This window comes from Rhinoderma darwinii, chromosome 4 (assembly GCF_050947455.1).
Source record: "Rhinoderma darwinii isolate aRhiDar2 chromosome 4, aRhiDar2.hap1, whole genome shotgun sequence".
Lineage (NCBI taxonomy): Eukaryota > Metazoa > Chordata > Amphibia > Anura > Rhinodermatidae > Rhinoderma > Rhinoderma darwinii.
Genome location: NC_134690.1, coordinates 170,910,626 through 170,930,094, shown reverse-complemented (window position 1 = coordinate 170,930,094; position 19,469 = coordinate 170,910,626). Strand labels below are relative to the sequence as shown.

General features: G+C 44.4%; 1 protein-coding gene across 1 annotated transcript in view; it reads right to left on the bottom strand.

Annotated features, from left to right (window-relative positions):
• The window catches only part of LOC142759561 (cytochrome P450 2J2-like), a 141,967-nt gene that overhangs the window by 62,561 nt on the left and 59,937 nt on the right, over window positions 1-19,469 (bottom strand). Inside the window, exons 3-5 of the mRNA XM_075861863.1 lie at window positions 17,612-17,761; window positions 16,779-16,939; window positions 8,185-8,358 (exon numbers count right to left, since the gene is read on the bottom strand). Of these exons, the coding sequence (XP_075717978.1) occupies window positions 8,185-8,358; window positions 16,779-16,939; window positions 17,612-17,761 (485 nt within the window). The remainder of the gene's footprint in view (window positions 1-8,184; window positions 8,359-16,778; window positions 16,940-17,611; window positions 17,762-19,469) is intronic.

Here is a 19,469-nt window from a genome sequence, read left to right as displayed (position 1 = left end):
TGGTATTATATTCGGCTATTAAACTTTTATAGATTAGGATGTGTCTCTGATAGTGAGATGACTGCCGTGTCTTCTCCTGTTAGTCATTCTTAATGTAATAGTCCCCTTCTTTTCTACGGTTTTACATAATGTAGTAGATAGCATTTAAACTCGGCTATACTTGTATAATGTACTTAAAAAGGCTCTGTCACCACATTATAAGTGGCCTATCTTGTACATAATATGATCGGCGCTGTAATGTAGATTACAGCCGTGTTTTTTATTTAGATAAAACGATCATTTTTGACCTATTTTAGCTTTATGCTAATGAGTTTCTTAATGGACAACTGGGCATGTTTTACTTTTTGATCAAGTGGGCGTTGTGGAGAGAAGTGTATGACGTTGACCAATCAGTGATCAATCAGCGTCATACACTTCTCCCCATTCATTTACACAGCACATAGCGATATAGCTATATCGCTATGTGAAGCCACATAAACACACTATAACGTCACTCAAGTGTCCTGACAGTTAATATACATTACCTCCAGCCAGGAGGTGATGTCTATTCAGAATCCTGACACTTCTGTAGCGTTTGTAATGGCAGGGGGTAGGGAGACGTACAAGTGAGCCCTAATCTACCCGCCACTCTGTCCCTGCCTACTTGCAACGACCCGCCCTAGGCGACGGGGTACAACTGGGCGGCGGTCCCTGCGCTCAGTAAGTGCACGACAAACACGACAAACATACAAGGAACACAAGCAAGGAAAAGGGGCCGTTGCCCACGGCAACACCGTGAGCAACCAGAGTGGTGAACGATCCGAGTCAAGCCAGGAGTGTGCGAAGGTACAAAACCAAAAGCAGAAGAGTAGTCGGTAAGCCAGGGTCTGTATGGAGCAGGATCAAAAATAGCAGGAGCTGTAGCTGGGCCAGGAAACCACAAGGAGGGAAACACAAGCAATAACAAGCACCGAGGGACAGGAAGTGCAGGCTTAAATAGACCGAGGGCGGGAGCTAGCTGAGTCTGGCCAGGTTACGATAGGCTCTCCCACTCCTAAGCCTGCCAGCCTGAATGGTGGAAGCAGGAGTAAGTCTCAGGGATGTATTCTCAGGTGCTGACTGATTAGTTCTGGGAGTTAACCCCGCTGTGCCTGGCAGATCCTTTACAGCGTTTCTGTGAGATTTACAGCAAGGCTAGCGTAATCTCGCGAGATTACGATGTAACCTGTCATTTAAAACGAGATTACGCTTGCCTTGCTGTAAATATCACACAGACGCTACAGAAGTATCAGGATTCTAAATAGTCATCACGACCTGGCTGGAGGTAATGTATATTCGCTGTCAGGACACTTGAGTAACGTTATAGTGTGTTTATGTGGCTGCACATAGCCATATAGTTATATCGCTATGTGCTGTGTAAATGAATGGGGAGAAATGTATGACGCTGATTGGTCAGCGTCATACACTTCTCTCCACACTGCCTACTTGGTCAAAAAGTAAAATACGCCCAGTTGTCCATTAAGAAACTCATTAGAATAAAGCTAAAATAGGTCATAGCTCCATCAAAAATTATCGTTTTTCTAAATAAAAAACACAGCTGTAATCTACATTACAGCGCCGATCACATCATGTACAATATAGGGCACTTATAATGTGGTGACAGAGCTTCTTTAAGACAGCCTTTTATACTGCTCTCAAACTTTTAATTATCATGGATAATATAGTAGAATATACAGTACAGCACTCCTGCTCATTCACAATGATAACCACTATGATTAGGATGCGCCGCTGCAGTTGTAAAAATGCATTGGGGTGCATACTGGGTTGGGGCCCACTCAGGTATGTTTCACCCCCCTGTGCTAAACCCCTAGATATGCCTCTGCACCTCCTCAAAATAAAAATTCAAGATGTGCAGAGTTCATAGGTGCCACATTTGCCTATGTCTAAATGCACATTTCTTCCCATAATCATCAGAACTAAAAAGATCAAAAATATCAGAGATCCAAATACAGGTAAATATTTGAGTTAGGGAGGCGACAAATGGCAGGATTAGGTGCATGGGGTGATTATATAATGCAACTGCTCATCTCAGGGGCATAGCTAAAGGCTCATGGGCCCTGGTGCAAATATTCTTTTTGGGGCCTCCCTCAATTTCTCTTCATGGCCAATGGCAGCATTTCAGCTGCATTGCTGGGTCTCTTAAGTGACCGTTAAAAGTAGTGCAAAAGTAGCGCATGAACTACTTTTGTCTGTCGTTCAGTGACCGTGGGGCCCTTTGAAGTCTATGGGTCCGTAAAAAAAAGGACGGCACACGGACGGCATCCGTGTGCCATCCGATTTTCATGGATCTGTTGCTAAGCAATGGCAGGGTGTTCCAAAGTTCCCTGCAGTCAACACACAAGATGGATTTTAAGGGCCTGTTCACATTAGCGTTGGCTTTCCGTTGAGGGGTTCCGTCGGAGGTTTCAGTCGGGAGAACCACTCAACGGAAAGGCGAACGGAAACTTTAGCTTCCGTTTCCATCAACATTGACATCAATGGTGATGGAAACATTGCTAAAGGTTTCTGTTTTTCACCATTCCGTCAGGTTTCCCTTTTTTTTACCGCATCAATAGTGCAGTCGACTTATTTATTCCCATAAAATATATTTATGACATATCCACAGGATATGCCATATATGTCTGAAAGATGCGGGTCCCAGTTCTGGGACCCGCACCTATCTCCCTGACGGGGGTCCCCCTACCCCATCCCGAAACAGTGCAAAGGTGCTGGAAATTCCAGAAACTGCTGAGGTTGGAAGCACAACTTGAAGTACAATTGAAGCTATACTTTAATTTAAAGGGTGCAGTCAATGTGCCAATTTCTTTTTGTCTGAGGAACGCACTAATAAATAATCTCCAGGCATAGTTGAACGAATCCCCTCATATAGCAATGACCTCTTAGCTATCACTAATATGACATGCATATTACTGGTAGTAAATTAAGCCTCTGTGGCCTCATTCTGTGTGAAATAGCACCGCATTTGGGCCTAGTAATCTTCTATAAGGACTGGCCTTTTCCAGGAAGACTGCAACCTCTTTTCAGAAATCTTGCACATGGGGGCACAACCATAATCCATGGTACAAATCAGTCTAAGATTCCATGCATTTAGGACATGCTCCTGATTTATCTGGTTTAAGACTATTACATACCTCCCAACGGTCCCGGATCCGGCGGGACAGTCCCGGTTTCTGCAGCAGCAGCGATCAGAAGAAGGCAGTAGTCTTGCGGCGGTGTTCTCACTGGGATTGATGCCGGCTAGGGGGTGGACCAGTACAGTCACTTGACCTGTCACCTGACCTGTCATCTGACCTCACCAGTCAGGTGACTGGACTGGTCCACCCCCTTGGACCGGCATCGACACCAGTGAGAACGCCGATGCAAGGCTCCTGCCTTCTTCTGACGGTGAGTGACGTCAAAGCAGAGTGGAGAGTAGCAGCAGTTGGCTACCTCTACTGCTCTCCGCTCTGGCGGCAATGTGGCACCTACAGGGGGACTGTGTGTGGAGCTATCTACTGGGGGGCTGTGTGTGGAGCTATCTACAGGGGGGCTGTGTGTGGAGCTATCTACAGGGGACTGTGTGTGGAGCTACCTACAGGGGGGCTGTATCTGGCGCTATGTACAGGGGGGATGTGTGTGGCGCTATGTACATGGGGCTGTGTGTGGCGCTATGTACATGGGGCTGTGTGTGGCACTATGTACAGGGGGGCTGTATCTGGCGCTATGTACAAGGGGGCTGTGTGTGGCGCTATCTACAGGGGACTGTGTCTGGAGCTATCTACAGGGGGCTGTGTTTGGAGTTATCTACAGGGGGCTGTGTGTGGAGCTATCTACAGGGGGGCTGTATCTGGTGCTATGTACAGGGGGCTCTATCTGACGCTATGTACAGGGGGGCTGTTTGTGGCGCTATCTACAGGGGACTGTGTCTGGAGCTATCTACAGGGGGCTGTGTTTGGAGTTATCTACAGGGGGCTGTGTGTGGAGCTATCTACAGGGGGGCTGTATCTGGTGCTATGTACAGGGGGCTCTATCTGACGCTATGTACAGGGGGGCTGTTTGTGGTGCTATCTACAGGGGGCTGTGTCTGGAGCTATCTACAGCGGGGCTGTGTGTGGAGCCATGGCCGGCCTTAGCTATGTTTGACCAGTGCGGTCGCACAGGGCGCCAGCCGCCACACGGCAAGAGGGGCGCCAGCGGGTGTGTCTATCCCCGCGCCTTTGCAACTACCAGCGGGGATACACACACTAATTGCAGTCGCCTTTCCACCCGGGCGCTTCTTCACTTAGTGGCCGTCGCTACCGCTGTAGCAGCCATAGCGGCTGCTAGCGGTGACACCGGGCATGAGGGCTGATATCTCCCTGCTCTGCTGTCTACTAGCACCAATGTAGCTCCCTGAAGGAGCGGAATCCCCGTGTGGCCGGGGATTCCGCTCCTGGAGCGCTGCTTGATGTCTCTGTCCATATATGGACAGTGACATCAGGGGAAACTCCTGAAGCGGAATCCCCGGTCACAACCTTGCAGACTCTATGACCGAGGATTCCACTCCAGGAGAAGCCAATGACGTCATGGACACAGACGACAGGAGCTTCTCCTGGAGTGGAATCGACGCTGTGACCGGGGATTCCGCTTCAGGAGTTTCCCCTGATGTCACTGTCCATGTATGGACAGAGACATCAAGCAGCGCTCCAGGAGCGGAATCCCCGGCCACACGGGGATTCCGCTCCTTCAGGGAGCTACAGTGGCGCTATCTACACTGGAAGGGGTGGGTGGGTTGCTATTTACAGGGGGACACTATAGCAGAGCAGGGAGGTATCTCCCTGCTCTGCTGTCTACTAGCGCCACTGTAGCTCCCAGTGACATCAGGGGAAACTCCTGAAGCGGAATTCCCGGTCACAGCATTGCAGACTCTATGACCGGGGATTCCACTCCAGGAGAGGCCAATGACGTCATGGACACAGACGACAGGAGCTTCTCCTGGATTGGAATCGACGGTCATAGCGTCAGCAATGCAGTGGACGGGGATTCCGCCTCAGGAGTTTTCCCTGATGTCACTGTCCATATATGGACAGAGACATCAAGCAGCGCTCCAGGAGCGAAATCCCCGGGCACACAGGGATTCCGCTCCTTCAGGGAGCTACAGTGGCGCTATCTTTACTGGAAGGGGGGGGGGGGGTTGCTATCTACAGGGGGCCTATGGGCTGTGTGGCACTATCTACAAAGGACAACTGTGCAGGAGAACACAAAATACCCAGCTTTCCCGGGTATCAAAAAAAGTGTGGAAATAAACTAATATATAACTTTTATTTAATTTAGCTAAGATTATTAATCCTTTACTCAGACTAAATAAAAGTTATATCTTCGTTTATTTCCACACATTTATTTGATAGCTGGGAAAGCTGGGTATTTTGTGTGCTCCTGCACAGTTGTCCTTTTTGAATGTCTATTGCTCGCCAGCTATCAGGGTCATTTCGTAGTCCTTGCACTACCTACAAGGGGGCTGTGGGCAGTGTGGCACTACCTACCAGGGGGCTGTGGGCTGTGTGGCACTACCAACCAGGGGGCTGTGGGCTGTGTGGCACTACCAACCAGGGGGCTGTGTGGCACTACCAACCAGGGGGCTGTGTGGCACTCCCTACCAGGGGGCTGTGGACTGTGTGGCACTCCCTACCAGGGGTCTTTGCAACACTTCCTACCAGGGGGCTGTGCGGCACTCCCTACAGGGGGCTGTGCGGCACTCCCTACAGGGGGCTGTGTGGCCCTCCCTATAGGGGGCTGTGTGGCACACTCTACAGGGGGCTGTGTGGCGCTATCTACAAGGGGGCTGTGTGGCGCTATCTACAAGGGGGCTCTGTGGCGCTATCAACAAGGGGGCTGTGTGGCGCTATCTACAAGGGGGCTGTGTGGCGCTACCTACAGGGGGGCTGTCTGGCGCTACCCACAAGGGGGCTGTGTGGTGCTACCTACAAGGGGCTATGTGGTGCTACCCACAAGGGGGCTGTGTGGCGCTACCTACAAGCGGGCTGTCTGGCGTTACCTACAAGGGGCTGTCTGGCGTTACCTACAAAGGGCTGTGTGCTGCTACCCACAAGGGGCTGTGTGGCGCTACCTACAAGGGGCTGTTTGGCGCTACCTACAAGCGGCTGTGTGGCGCTACCTACAGGGGGAATCTGTGAGTGGGGGGCTGATGGTCATTTTACTGTGAGTGGTGGGCTGATGGTCATTTTACTGTGAGTGGGTGGTTGATGGTCATTTTACTGGGAGTGGGGGGCTGATGGTCTTCAAGTGGTTTCCACCTCTGACCTCCAATTGAAATTAATAGGAGGCAGAAAATCCCTGCGGCACTCGTTTGGAGCTTTTTTTTCCTGCGTCTTTTGCATTCGCTTCAACAGCTTAAGAAAAAACACAAAAAAAAGGTCACACGACGCTGTCAGTTGCTGAAGGAATTTTGGGGCAGATTTTTTTTGCCTTACAAAAAACGTGTGTGAACATGCCCTACGGGTGGAGTGCTTGTTCTTAGCCGTTTTCTGTCTTTCTCAAAACAATTTTTGTTAGGGGGGCCCTGAGGAAATGTTGTTTTTCCAGTGCTGCCTCGAGTCCGAAAAGGTTGGGAAACTCTGTACTAGGCTACAGGGTCCCATCATGGAGCAGCTCAGTTCGTAATGGGAATGGGGCCTAGGTGAGTACAATTTTTGTTTTTCTTTGGGAGCACTGTCTACAAGGGGGAGGTGCGGGGACTGTATGCCACGATCTACAAGGGGGTGGTGGGGGACTGTATGGCACTGTCTACAAGGGGGAGGTGGGGGACTGTATGGCACTGTCTACAAGTGGGAGGTGGGGGGCTGTATGGCATGATCTACAAAAAGGAGGTGGGGAATCATGGCACTGTCTACAGGAAGGCTTTATGGCAAAATCTACAGGGGGGCACTATACTGTGTGGGGGCCACTAAGCGGACATTATACTGTGTAGGGGTACTACAGATGGCATAATACTGTGGGCACAATTAGAGGACAAAATACTGTGTCCTTGAAGGGGTTGTAATATATTATATTATTAAATATTATTATTATACTGTATGGGGGCACTAAAGGGGCATTATAATTTTTTTTTAATGATGGGGTGGGGCGCCGAAAGATCATTTCGCACAGGGCGCCATCTATCCTAGGGCCGGCCCTGTGTGGAGCTATCTACAGGGGGGCTCTGGTGGATGATTTTTCCATTGACCGGTAGCAGAGTTACACAACTGGAAAGAAATATCCCCATCATGTAACTCTGCTACCTGTCAATTGAAAAGTCATCAACCACAAGGTCTCCCTCTTGACTTTCATTGTTCTCAGCCTTTTGGTCTGTCCTGCAGCTGCTGCCGTGATAAGCAAATGTTATACCCAAGTTATGAAAAGTAACACAAAGGCGATATAACAGGAACCATAATATTGGTGATATCCAGACAGTCTAGAGATCCACAGTGACAATGTGTGCTTGTTATTTGCAGAAGGATCTGGCCGTGATTTGATGTGTTTATGCGGGATATTGGGCGTGGTTAGGGGCGTGGCTTAAAATGTCCCACTTTTCCGAATACTGCAAGAATTGTGAACCTTACAAAGAACTCTTAGGCTATGTTCACACACTTAACAAAAAATGTCTGAAAATACGGAGCTGTTTTCAAGGGAATACAACTCCCGATTTTCAACTATTTTTTATTCAAACTCGCGTTTTTCACTGCGTTTTTTACAGCCGTTTTTGGAGCTGTTTTCCTAGAGTCAATGAAAAATGGCTCCAAAAACGGCTCAAGAAGTGACATGCACTTCTTTGTCGCTGGCGTTTTTCAAAACAGCCGCGTAAAAAAACGCCTTGTCGGAACAGAACGCAGTTTTTCCCATTAAAATCAATGGGCAGATGTTTGTAGGTGTTCCGCTTCAGATTTTTCGGCGGTTTTTTGTCCGTTTACGTCCTGAAAAAAGGCAGAAAATAAGCCGTGTGAACATACACTCATCCTCAACAAAATGTGCCTCGTTGTCCACAGTAACCAATCAGTGTCTAGCTTTCATTTCTCCAGTGAAGTTAAATAAACTTTCATTGAAAGATGGATTTCCATTGGTTGCTATAACCCAGTCTATTTTTTATCTGACAGTTTTTTAAACATGAATTCCACCGTTTTTATGACTAACCTTTGAGATCTGTTCCAGGTAATAATCCACAACATCTTGAGGTTCAGGAGAAGGGTTCTTTTGATGTTGTCTTATTTCTTGCAACATATATTGTTTCAAAAAGTGCAGATGTTTGTACATTGCCTGTTGAGGACCTGGGAGTCGATGCATGAGCCAGGGGAAAGTATCATAAAGCTGATTGACAACAGAAAAAGACAAATTTTTCCAATTCAGACTCATGAAAATACTTATTTCTAGTTCCAAGCATTTTATTTGGTGTTCGCATAAATAAAAAAAAATTGTTTTCTTTTTTTTTTAATGAAAGCAAAAAAGAACAAAAAACAAACAAACTCTTTTCATCCTATTTATATATTTGAGGTCCATGAACTTTTTTAGCTGAACCCTTTCAGGACTGAGCATGTTTTGGCCTTTTGGACGCCGCCAATTTTTTAAAATCTGACCCACTTTATGTGGTAATAACTTTGGAATGCTTTTTACCTATCCAAGCGATTCTGAGATTGTTTTCTTGTGACATATTCTACTTTATGTTAGTGGAAAAATTTGATCAATAAATTCAGTACTTGTTTGTGAAAAACACCAAACTTTAGAGAAAGTGTTCAAAAATTTGTATTTTAATAAATTTAAATGTATCTGCTTGTAAAACAGATAGCAATACCACACAAAATAGTTACTAATTAGCATTTCCCATATGTCTACTTTATCGTTTTTTGAAGATCCTTTTATTTTTCTAGGACGCTACAAGGCTTAGTATTTTAGCAGCAATTTCTCACATTTTCAAGAAAATTTCCAAAACCTATTTTAAGGCTGGGTTCACACGTGGCGGAATTTCACTTAAATTCCACTGCGGACACTCCGCAGCGTTAATCCGCAGCGGAGCCGTTTGTCCATTGACTTACACTTTAATTTAGCAGTGTTCGTTTAGACGAGGCGTAAAATTCCGCTGCGGAGCATAGGCTGCGGAGCGTAATTTTGTGTCCGCAGCATGCTCTGTCTGTTGCGGAGCAGTGGCGGACTCATGGCGGAATTTCTCCATTGACTTCAATGGAGATTCTAATTTCCGCAATGAAGTCCGCAGCTGTCATGCACATGTTATGTGTGCTGCGGATCCATCTTGCTTTTTTAACTTGACATTTCTTCATTCTGGCTGGACCTATGTATTTCTAGGTCTACAGCCAGACTGAGGAAGTCAATGGGGCTCCCGTAATGACGGGAGCGTTGCTAGGAGACGTCTGTAAATAGTCACTGTCCAGGGTGCTGAAAGAGTTAAGCGATCGGCAGTAACTGTTTCTGCACCCGGGACAGTGACTACCGATCCCAATATACATGTATCTGTAAAAAAAAATTAAGTTCATACTTACCGAGAACTCCCTGCTTCTGTCTCCAGTCCGGCCTCCCAGGATGACGTTTCAGTCTAAGTGACGGCTGCAGCCAATCACAGGCTAATAACAGGCTGCAGCGGTCACATGGACTGCCGCGTCATCCAGGGAGATCGGGCTGGATGCCGAAGGAGGGACGCGTCACCAAGACAACGGGCGGTAAGTATGAATTTCTTTGACTTTCACAAGGGAAAGTGCTGTCCCTTCTCTCTATCCTGCACTGATAGGGAGAAGGGAAGTACTTTTACTGCAGTCCGCAGCAGCTAGTCCGCATCAATTTACTGCACATTTTGTGCAGATCCGCAGCAGAATCTGCAACGCAGATTCTGTGCGGCATTGATGCGGACAGTTGCGGAGGAAATCCGCCACATGTGGTCATGCCCTTATAGGTACCAGTTCAGTTCTGAAGTGGCTTTGAGGGCCTTATATATTAGAAACCCCCACAAGTCACCCAATTTTAAAAACTGCACCCCTTAAAGTTTCTTAACCCTTTAGGAGTTTCACAGGAAGTAAAGCAAAGTAGAGGTGAAATTTACAAATTACATTTTTTTATTTTTTTTGCTGAAATTCATTTTTTACAAATTTATTTTTTTGTCAAAAAATCTATTTTAATCCATTTTTTACTGTAACACAGAGGGTTTTACCCAAGAAATGCAACTTCATATTTATTGCCCACATTCTGCAGTTTTTGGAAATATCCCACATGTGGCCCTAGTATGCTAATGGAGTGAAGCACAGGCCTCCGAAGCAAAGGAGCACCTACTGGATTTTGTGGCTTTTTTATTAGAATATATTTTAGGCACCATGTCAGGTTTGAAAAGGTCTTGTGGGGCCAAAACAGTGGAAACATCGCGAAAAATAACCCATTTGGCAAAGTACACCCCTCAACGAATTTATAAAGTGGTAAAAGGAGCATTTTCACCCCACAGGTTTTTTGCTGAATTTAGTGGAATTAGTCCATAGAAATGAAAATCTACATTTTTTCCAATAAAACGTAGAAATTATCAATTTTGACAAGACATAAAGAAGAAAAAGTACCCCAATACTTGTAAAGCAATTTCTCCTGATTACGGCAATACCCCATATGTGGTAATAAACGGCTGTTTGGGCACACGGCAGGGCTCAGAAGGGAAGGAGCGCTATTTGGCTTTTGGAGCTGAAGTTTGCTGGACTGGTTTTCGGGTGTCGTGTCGCATTTGCAAAAGCCCCTGAGGGACCAAAACAGCGGACACCCCCCAGAAGTGACCGCATTTGGAAAACTACAGCCCTAAAATAATTTATCTAGGGGTATAGTGAGCATTTTGATCCCACATGTTTTTTGCTGAATTTAGTGTAATTAGGCCGTGAAAACTCCTATTGTTTTTTATTCTTTATTTTTTTACCGCGTTCACCGTGCGCTATAAATGACATATTTAATTTATTCTGCAGGTCGATGCGATTACGGCGATACCATATGTACATAGGTTTTTTATGTTTTATGGTTTTAAAAAAATTATTTAGTTTTTGTGTCGCCATATTCTAAGAGCCATAACTTTTTTATTTTTCCATCAAGAAAGCTGTGTGAGGACTTGCTTTTTGCGGAACAAACCGTAGTTTTTATTGGTAACATTTTTGGATACATGCGACTTTTTTAAAAATAGTGATTCTGGTATCGTTTTTTTATTATTTTTTTATGGCGGTTATCGTGCGGGATAAATTCCATTATATTTTAATAGTTCAGGCCGTTACGGATGCGGCGATACCAATTATTGATAGTTTACTTTTTTGACTTTTTTTATTAGTCCCACTAGGGACTTGTAGATCCAACTGTTGGATCGTTGTTATAATGCCCTGCAATACTTATGTATTGCACAGTATTATACCTGTCAGTTTTACACTGACAGGGGGCATATTATGTCCTACCTCTGGCAGGACCTAATCACCTTCCGTAGATGGCAGACCGGAGGCCTTTGTTAGGTCTCTGATTGCCATAGCAACAATCGCGCCGCGTGGTGCCGATGTTGTTATAACAACTTAAATGCCGATGTTTTCCCCCAGTACTAAGGCTGCTAGTAGTAGCCTGTATTGGGAGATGTCGGGCTGCGGGGAATACCTGTGTGATCTATTTGGAGCACACGTAGATTAACAGGCAGCAGGCACAAGGACCAGTGATGCAGCCCATTAATCTATGTGGGGTGGTCGGAAAGGGGTTAAGAGTCATGTTCAGTTATAACAGGTGGTGTTAGGTCACTTTAAGGCCGAGTTACCATGGGTCGGATATGTTGCGTAAAACTACGCAGCGTATCCAACCTGGAACCCACAGTACATTCCGTCCAAAAAACTGCACCACATTGTGGTGGAGTTGTGTTTCGGGAGCAATTTCCGCTGCGGAAAGCAGCAGTACAAAACCCCCCCCCCCCGAAAAAAACTTTCATACGTACCCCGCCCGTAGTCATGGTAACATGATCCCTCCTTTGACGTCCAGTCTAACTGGATGACGCTGCAGCCCGTGTGACCGCTGCAGCCTGTGATTTGCTCCAGCGGTCACATGGAATGAAACGTTATCCCAGGAGGGTGGACTGGAGGATGAAGCAGGGAGTTCTGGGTAACTATAAACTTTTTTTCTGAGTTGCAAAAGTCACAACACTTGACTATTCGTTGCGGGCTTTGCATTGAATTCAATGGGGAAAACCCGCAACAGAAAATCAACAAAAACGCAGCATGTCAATTCAAATTCCGCACTGCAGGTCAATTTATTAATGTTTATGCTGCAGTTTTTTTCCATATAATGGGCATGAGATTTTCAAAATTTCATCCACTTTGCTACTACTGTAAATGCAAAGGAATTTCCACTCAGAATTCCGTTACGGAAATTCCACAGCATTTACGCTACGTAGGAACCCGGCCTGATGACGTCAGCCTACACCCGGAAGAGAAGGAGCTGAGGCATCACGGAGAACCTCCTTCCAACCTTCCCCACGATGCCTCAGCTCCTTCTCCTCCAGGTGTAGGCTGACGTCATGCAGGAATGGGCGCACTTTCACTACGCTACGGGGCCAGGCGTGATCTCACCGAGTACGCTGCCTGGCCCATGTCAATCACATCCAGCAGGGAGGGATGGGGGGTTGAACAGGGCAATGACATGCTAGCATTTTGGTGCAACGGAGAAGCCCTCGATGCACCAAAATGCTAATTTGCTTAAACTTAATAAAAGTGTTTTTAATGCAAAGTAGGCACCCTGGGGAACAAAGAAAACACATTTAAAATCAGGTTAGCATGAACTATATTAGCATACTGATAGTTCAAAACTAAGTTCTGGTGACATACTCCCTTTAAATACTACACTGAAATAACCTAAATTAGGTTTGCAAATGTGAGTGGAAAAGTGTCTGTTATATGATTCTATTTCTATAGTAACTTAGGAGCCCAAAATAATGGTATAAGGCAGAGGTATTAGTTGAATCTGAACCTGGGGCACCATGAGGTGATACATAGCACCATGTATACATTTCTTGGGTATGAGCCACCATCTTATCCTCACTGCAAAATAAATTCCCCCCTTTCACAGATATTTGGATTTATCAGTGAATGTGCACACGGCAATGCAAAATACGGCTGAAATGACGGAGCTGTTTTCAGGCGAAAACAGCTCCTGAATTTCAGAAGTTTTTGCATATACTCGCGTTTTTTGCGGCGTCTTTTACAGACGTAATTGGAGCTGTTCTTCATTGGAGTAAATGAAAAACGGCTCCAAAAACGTCCCAAGAAGTGTCCTGCACTTCTTTGACGCGGGCGGAATTTTCCGCACCGTCTTTTGACAGCGAAGCGTAAAATGACACCTCGTCTGAAGAGAACATCGTAAGACCCATTGCAAGCAATGGGCAGATGTTTGCCGACGTATTGGAGCCGTCTTTTCAGGCGTAATTCGAGGCGTAAACCGCCTCCATTACGTCTGAAAATAGGTCGTGTGCACATGTTACATGTGTGCACATGTGCACATGTCGTTTTACAGTTTCATTTGTTTATTATGTCATTAAAGCGATTGAATAATATCACCATACTATGACTGAATATTATTACCATACTATAACTGAATAATATTACCATACTATAACTGAATATTATTACCATACAGTGGATGAATAATACCACCTTACAGTGACCAAATACAATCGTATAGTGACAAATAACACGATCATACATTGACCAAATAATACGATCATACAGTGAATGAATAATATCGCCATACAGTAACTGAATAGCACCTTACAGTAACAAAACAATAACAACATACATCCTTCTGCCCCCCTTAACATTGCCCTTCTGCTGAAAAAATAGAGCCACACAAACAGTGACCCCAAAAATAATTGTGGCAAACAAATAGTACACTAGATGGTAAAAGTGCCCCACTCAGTGCTCCCCTAAGTTCCGTCCTAGTGCCCTAAACAGTTATAGTAGCCCCCACACAATAATAGTGCCCTCTAGTTCCCCTCACACAGTAATAGTGACCCCACACTGTAATAAATACCCACTTTAGCCCAACACAGTAATAGTGCCCCCCTTTGTGCCTTACACTATAATACTGCCCCCTTTAAACCCCTACACTGTAATACTCTCCCCACATAGTAGTAAGGTCCCTCCCACAGTATTACTGCCCTCTTAGTGCCCCACACAGTATTGGTGCCCTCCCACAGTATTGGTGCCCTCTTTAGTAACCCCACACAGTAATGATGTCCCCTTATTGACATCTGCAGTATTAGTGCCCTTTTAGTGCCAGGCGGGGGCTAAGTCGATAAGTGGTTACACATGAGCACAGCTCCATTCTCTCCATTCTGTTCTATGGGAGTTACGGAAATAGCCGAGCAACAGCTGTAACTCTAAGGGTATGTGCATACGACCTTTTTTCAGGCGTAATGGAGGCGTTTTACACCTCAAATTACGCCTGAAAAGACGGCTCCAATACTTCGGCAAACATCTGCCCATTGCTTGCAATGGGTCTTACGATGTTCTGTTTAGACGAGCTGTCATTTTACGCGTCGCTGTCAAAAGACGGCGCGTAAAATTACGCCCGTGGCACAGAAGTGCAGGACATTTCTTGGGACGTAATTGGAGCCGTTTTTTATTGTCTCCAATGAAAACCAGCTCCAATTACATCCGTAAAAGACGCCGCGAAAAACGCGTGCATTTGTAAAAATGTCTGAAATTCAGGAGCTGTTTTCTCCTGAAAACAGCTCCGTAATTTCAGACGTATTTGGCGTTGTGTGCACATACCCTAATAGAACATAATTGAGAGAGTCGCGTGTGACCCCCGTTCTCTATATACGTGCAGGTCTGGGATACGCATCTATCAGACATCTATGGCGTTATTTGTGAAACTACATACATGTCTGATGTGGGAATAACCTTTTAAGGCAAATTAATTGATTTGTATTTAGTTTATTTCAGTTTTGTGTAGACTATCTTTTGCCCAATGTTTCTACTTTCAATGTATCTCTTCAATATAGTCAATTGTATACAAACTGCTTTAAAATTGTATCTATTGACAAGAAATAAACAGTCTTCACAAAGACTGCCCATACAAAAGTATGAATTCAGCCGTAGGTTCACACTGAGTTTTTTTACGAGTTTTTTGACGGGGAAACCGCTCCGCAAAACTCGCTAAAAAACGGCTGAAAATGCCTCCCATTGATTTCAATGGGAGGCGGGGGCGGTTTTCTCCCTGCGAGCGGTAAAACCGGCTCACTTGAGAAAGAAGAGACATGTCCTATCTTCGCATGATAATGCCTCTGACCTCCCATTGACATCAATGGGAGGCAAAGAAAGCGTATTTTGCGGCGTTTTATGCCCGTGGCGCTCAATGGCCACGGGCAAATAACACAGCGAGAAACGGCGTGCAGGCAGGGGAAAATCTGCCTCAAACTTCCAAACGGAACTTTGAGGCAGATTTTCCGCCTGCAAAAAACTCTGTGTGAACCCGGCCTAATAGACAGAGTAAACAAAAAAGATTTGTCTACTGTTGCTAGATTTTCTTTTTTTAAAGTATCAAACTAAATGAACATCTGTACAAGAACTAATAGAGGAAGTATGTATGGTATGCGTGGGGCTCCATATACATCCTGAAATGTACCTTGTTAGCAACTCCTTAGTCATGAGGTAAAATAAGTGCCTTATTGTTCATCTATAATGTATCCTTTATTCATATTACTGGTGTATTTGTCCTTTTGCATTTCTATAAATAAAGGTTGCGTGACCGTTTACACTGTATGGACTCAGATCAGGAGGAGCTCTTCCTTCAAGTATGGTAGCCATGGCTCAGATACCTCGGGACGATCTCTTACGTTAATTTTGCCTAGAGAACATTTGACCCTCATTTTCCTGTCTTCCCCCCTTTTTTACCTCTTTCTTTCCCTCCCATCTCTTTTACGACATGTAGCAATCCTTGGAATATATTTGTATGTTATGATTCGAGTTACGGGGAATGCCCCCGACCGTTATTTGCATTTTTTGATGTACAGTTTACCTTTTTTTGTAAAATCTCAATAAAAATGATTGAAACATAAATAAAGGTTGCTTGAGTTCAGAGCCATTTTGAACCTCACGTTATCTTTGTGTGAAGTTATTGCTCCCTGGCCGTACCACTTAACACTGAATGCCAAGTAAAAGATTCTTTGTCTAGAGTAGACAGAGCTACTCTAACAATAGCATAATGAAAACAGTAAGAACATAGTCTGGGATCACTCAGTGTTTCTTTTTGTTGTGCTATACAACATTAGTAAAAAACGACTACAGTTAGAAGCAATTTCTATGCTGTTTTTTACATTCATGCATTTGTTTTTACTTTGTTTTTAGTGATAGTTATTTTGAAAAACCTATGGAGAAAAATGACAGACAAAAACTCCATACCTTCAGCATGCTGCGTAGTGAAAAAAAGAAAGCCACCCATGGAAATGCCACCAAAATACCACAAACAAAAATTCTAGGCATCTTTGTTTTTTTACTATAGACTCTCAACTAAGTCACCCCCCCCCTTTAATCTTCCCCCCTCTAAAAAAATAGAATGCCACGATTATTGCTGAGTGTGAATCTGGCCATTATATTTGCACAGAAAGAGGAATGTGGCCCCTTTGTTTATGTTTCATTTTATGCTTCTGTTAGCAAACTACAGCAGCAAACTAATTGTAATTAATTGTATTTTTTTAAAACTGCATGAGAAAAACTGCTAATATAGAACTTACTTACCTGACCACAGTGAGTACCAAAGAAATCAGCAACCACATTAGCGGAATCCTTAATACGATCGAAGATTTCATCTTTTAATGGGAAGGTATGTCCGAAGTTCACTGCAAATATTACATTACTGACAGCATTATTTATGCAGCATTTAGGGTCAGTGGCTTTTCCTGAAGAATCAATTTAAAAAGAAGAAGTTGAATGGTATAAATGACAGCATAAAGCAACAAAAAAGCATAGAATTAATGAAAAAAAGTACAAGTGTCGTGCATATATTTTAGCTTTAAGGATCATTGTTGTGTTGGTGATCTAATTCAACTAAATGGTCTGCCTACATTGCTTTTTAATAAAGTTAAAAAAGGTATACCAACGTATACCAGCTGAATTATGCCAACAGGTCACTCTATTGGCATATGATTTGCCTCTGATGGACACTACATGCATGAAGAGTAGGCCAAACACATACCATAGACATGATGTGACATGATGTGAACAGAGCCTTAATTATTGATTGTGATGATTATCACAGCAAAAAAATAAAAAGCACACTGGTATGGATCTCATAACATATTTAAAACGACAAATCTGGTAATGATATAATATCACAATGGAAAAATAATAATTTATTAGAAAATTTAAGATAAATATGAAAAAGATAAGTCTTTATTTTATGGTAGCTTGGCTAAAAAGCTTTATGGCAAAAATGTATGGCAGCATGGTCTAAAAGACTTTTCATCGCAGAGATATATCGAAAGCGAGTCAAGCCCTACAACATACATTGTATTACTTCAACAATCATTAGCAAAGTTATAGACTAGAAAAATATCTGCGTGATAAATTACCTTTCTGAGAAATAAAGTTTTCCACCAGCTGGCGAGTTTCTTCTTGGATTCTCCACTCCAGACCCTTCTTGCCCAAGCCCAAGTTGCGTAGATTCTTTAAGCCCAGGCGCCTCTGCAGTTTCCAATTGTGCCCATTGGAGGTAAGGATTCCTGTAGTCAAATCGTAATCTAGTGACCCACATTTCTAAATTGTTCCATGTGCTAGTACAGTTATCCATTTATAGTTAATCCAATACATTTATATGGAAGTCAGAACAATATATCTATAGTTGGTTTTCTGTTATTAATTCTGGAAATTGCATGAAGGAATAGTATTGGAGAACTACTATTATTTTTAATAATCTGTTTAACTCCCCAGTAGGTGGTGTTTGGGCATTTCTGGATGCCAGTATTCTCCCTGGGTCATGTGATCAAAGTAGAGTGACGAAGATGCAAGGATACCGCCCACCTCTATACCAGTCCTCTTCTGTAATTTGTGCAAATACGTTGCTGAGCGGTCATATGGCCGTCGCAATGAGGTAATCGCGTTACCGCGTGACTAACGCGATGGCGCTCCGAGATAGTAGTCTCTAGATTAGCCGGTACATCAAAGATGTATGGATGGTTGCTATATTGACGGCGCGGGGGCGGGGGGGGGGGGGGGGTTATATACCACGCCGTTAGCACCATGTTAGTTAGGTCAGAAGAGGTGCTGTATAGCACGAAACAGGCTGTCACCTGCTTGTTGTCTTCTCCCTGAGAAGCGTCTGTTTTTCTGATGCCACAATAAAGAAGAATTTTTTTTACTGCATAGGTGAGTGCCGCATGTTCTTTACTCCCTTCTCTGCTTACAAAATACAAGTACTGTTCTGTATGCTGAGCATCAACTCTTAGGAAAGGTCCATCCTTTTAAGATTACTATGACTACTAGTCTAGCTTCTGGTTTTAGTTGTTGAGCCTATTCCACTTTGTCTTGCTTCCTTTTTTTTTTTTTTAATTCTTTTATTTTACGTTTTCAGCACACAAAATATAATGGTGCAAACCAATGCAGCACTGACATCGGCCCACAGGCCAGCAACTGGAGTTACAAAGAGTGCAAGGAACACTAAGAAAAAACAACATTCCGCTTAAATCAATAAGGATAAACAAACTCTGGTATGCACCCTGAACCAACAGCCATGCATAATAACCCGTAAGAGAACAGGAAAGCAGTATAGAGAAACGAAAGAGAAGAAGGGACAGAAAGGAGAGAGGAAGGGGAAAGAACTGACCTGACACACTGGGCCTAGTGAGTAAGCTCAAGAGGCCATGATGGTCCTATATTCAACAAAGGATTGAAATCGAATCCATGCACGCCATGTTTTGAGGAAGGTGGCATGGGATCCTCTCATTGATGCGGTGAGGTCCTCCATTCTCATGATCTCCTGGATCTTACCGAACCACATGCCCACCGATGGAGGACAAGATTGTTTCCACGCTCTAGCTGCATTCACCAGATGGCAAACAACTGAGCGTCTAAACGTAGATAGAGGCACATCACACAGATGGAGCAGGAAGAGGCCCGGAGAGCGCAGGAGGGGGAAATCCTTAAATTTCAAGGAAATGCGCAACATTTCAGACCAGAAATCAGACAACAGCGGGCAGTCCCAAAAAATGTGCAAGATTGTACCCACATGGTCACCACATCTCCAACACAACGGCGAGACCGCCGGTAACATTGCATGCAATCTGGAAGGCACCCCATACCATCGTGACAGACTCTTAAACCCCTTCTCCTGGAATCTGCTAGCCATAGAGGATTTATGCGTCATAGTGAAAAAGCGATCATTATGTTCCGAAGTGAATGTTAGACCCAAGTCCCTCTCCCAAATAAGCAGGT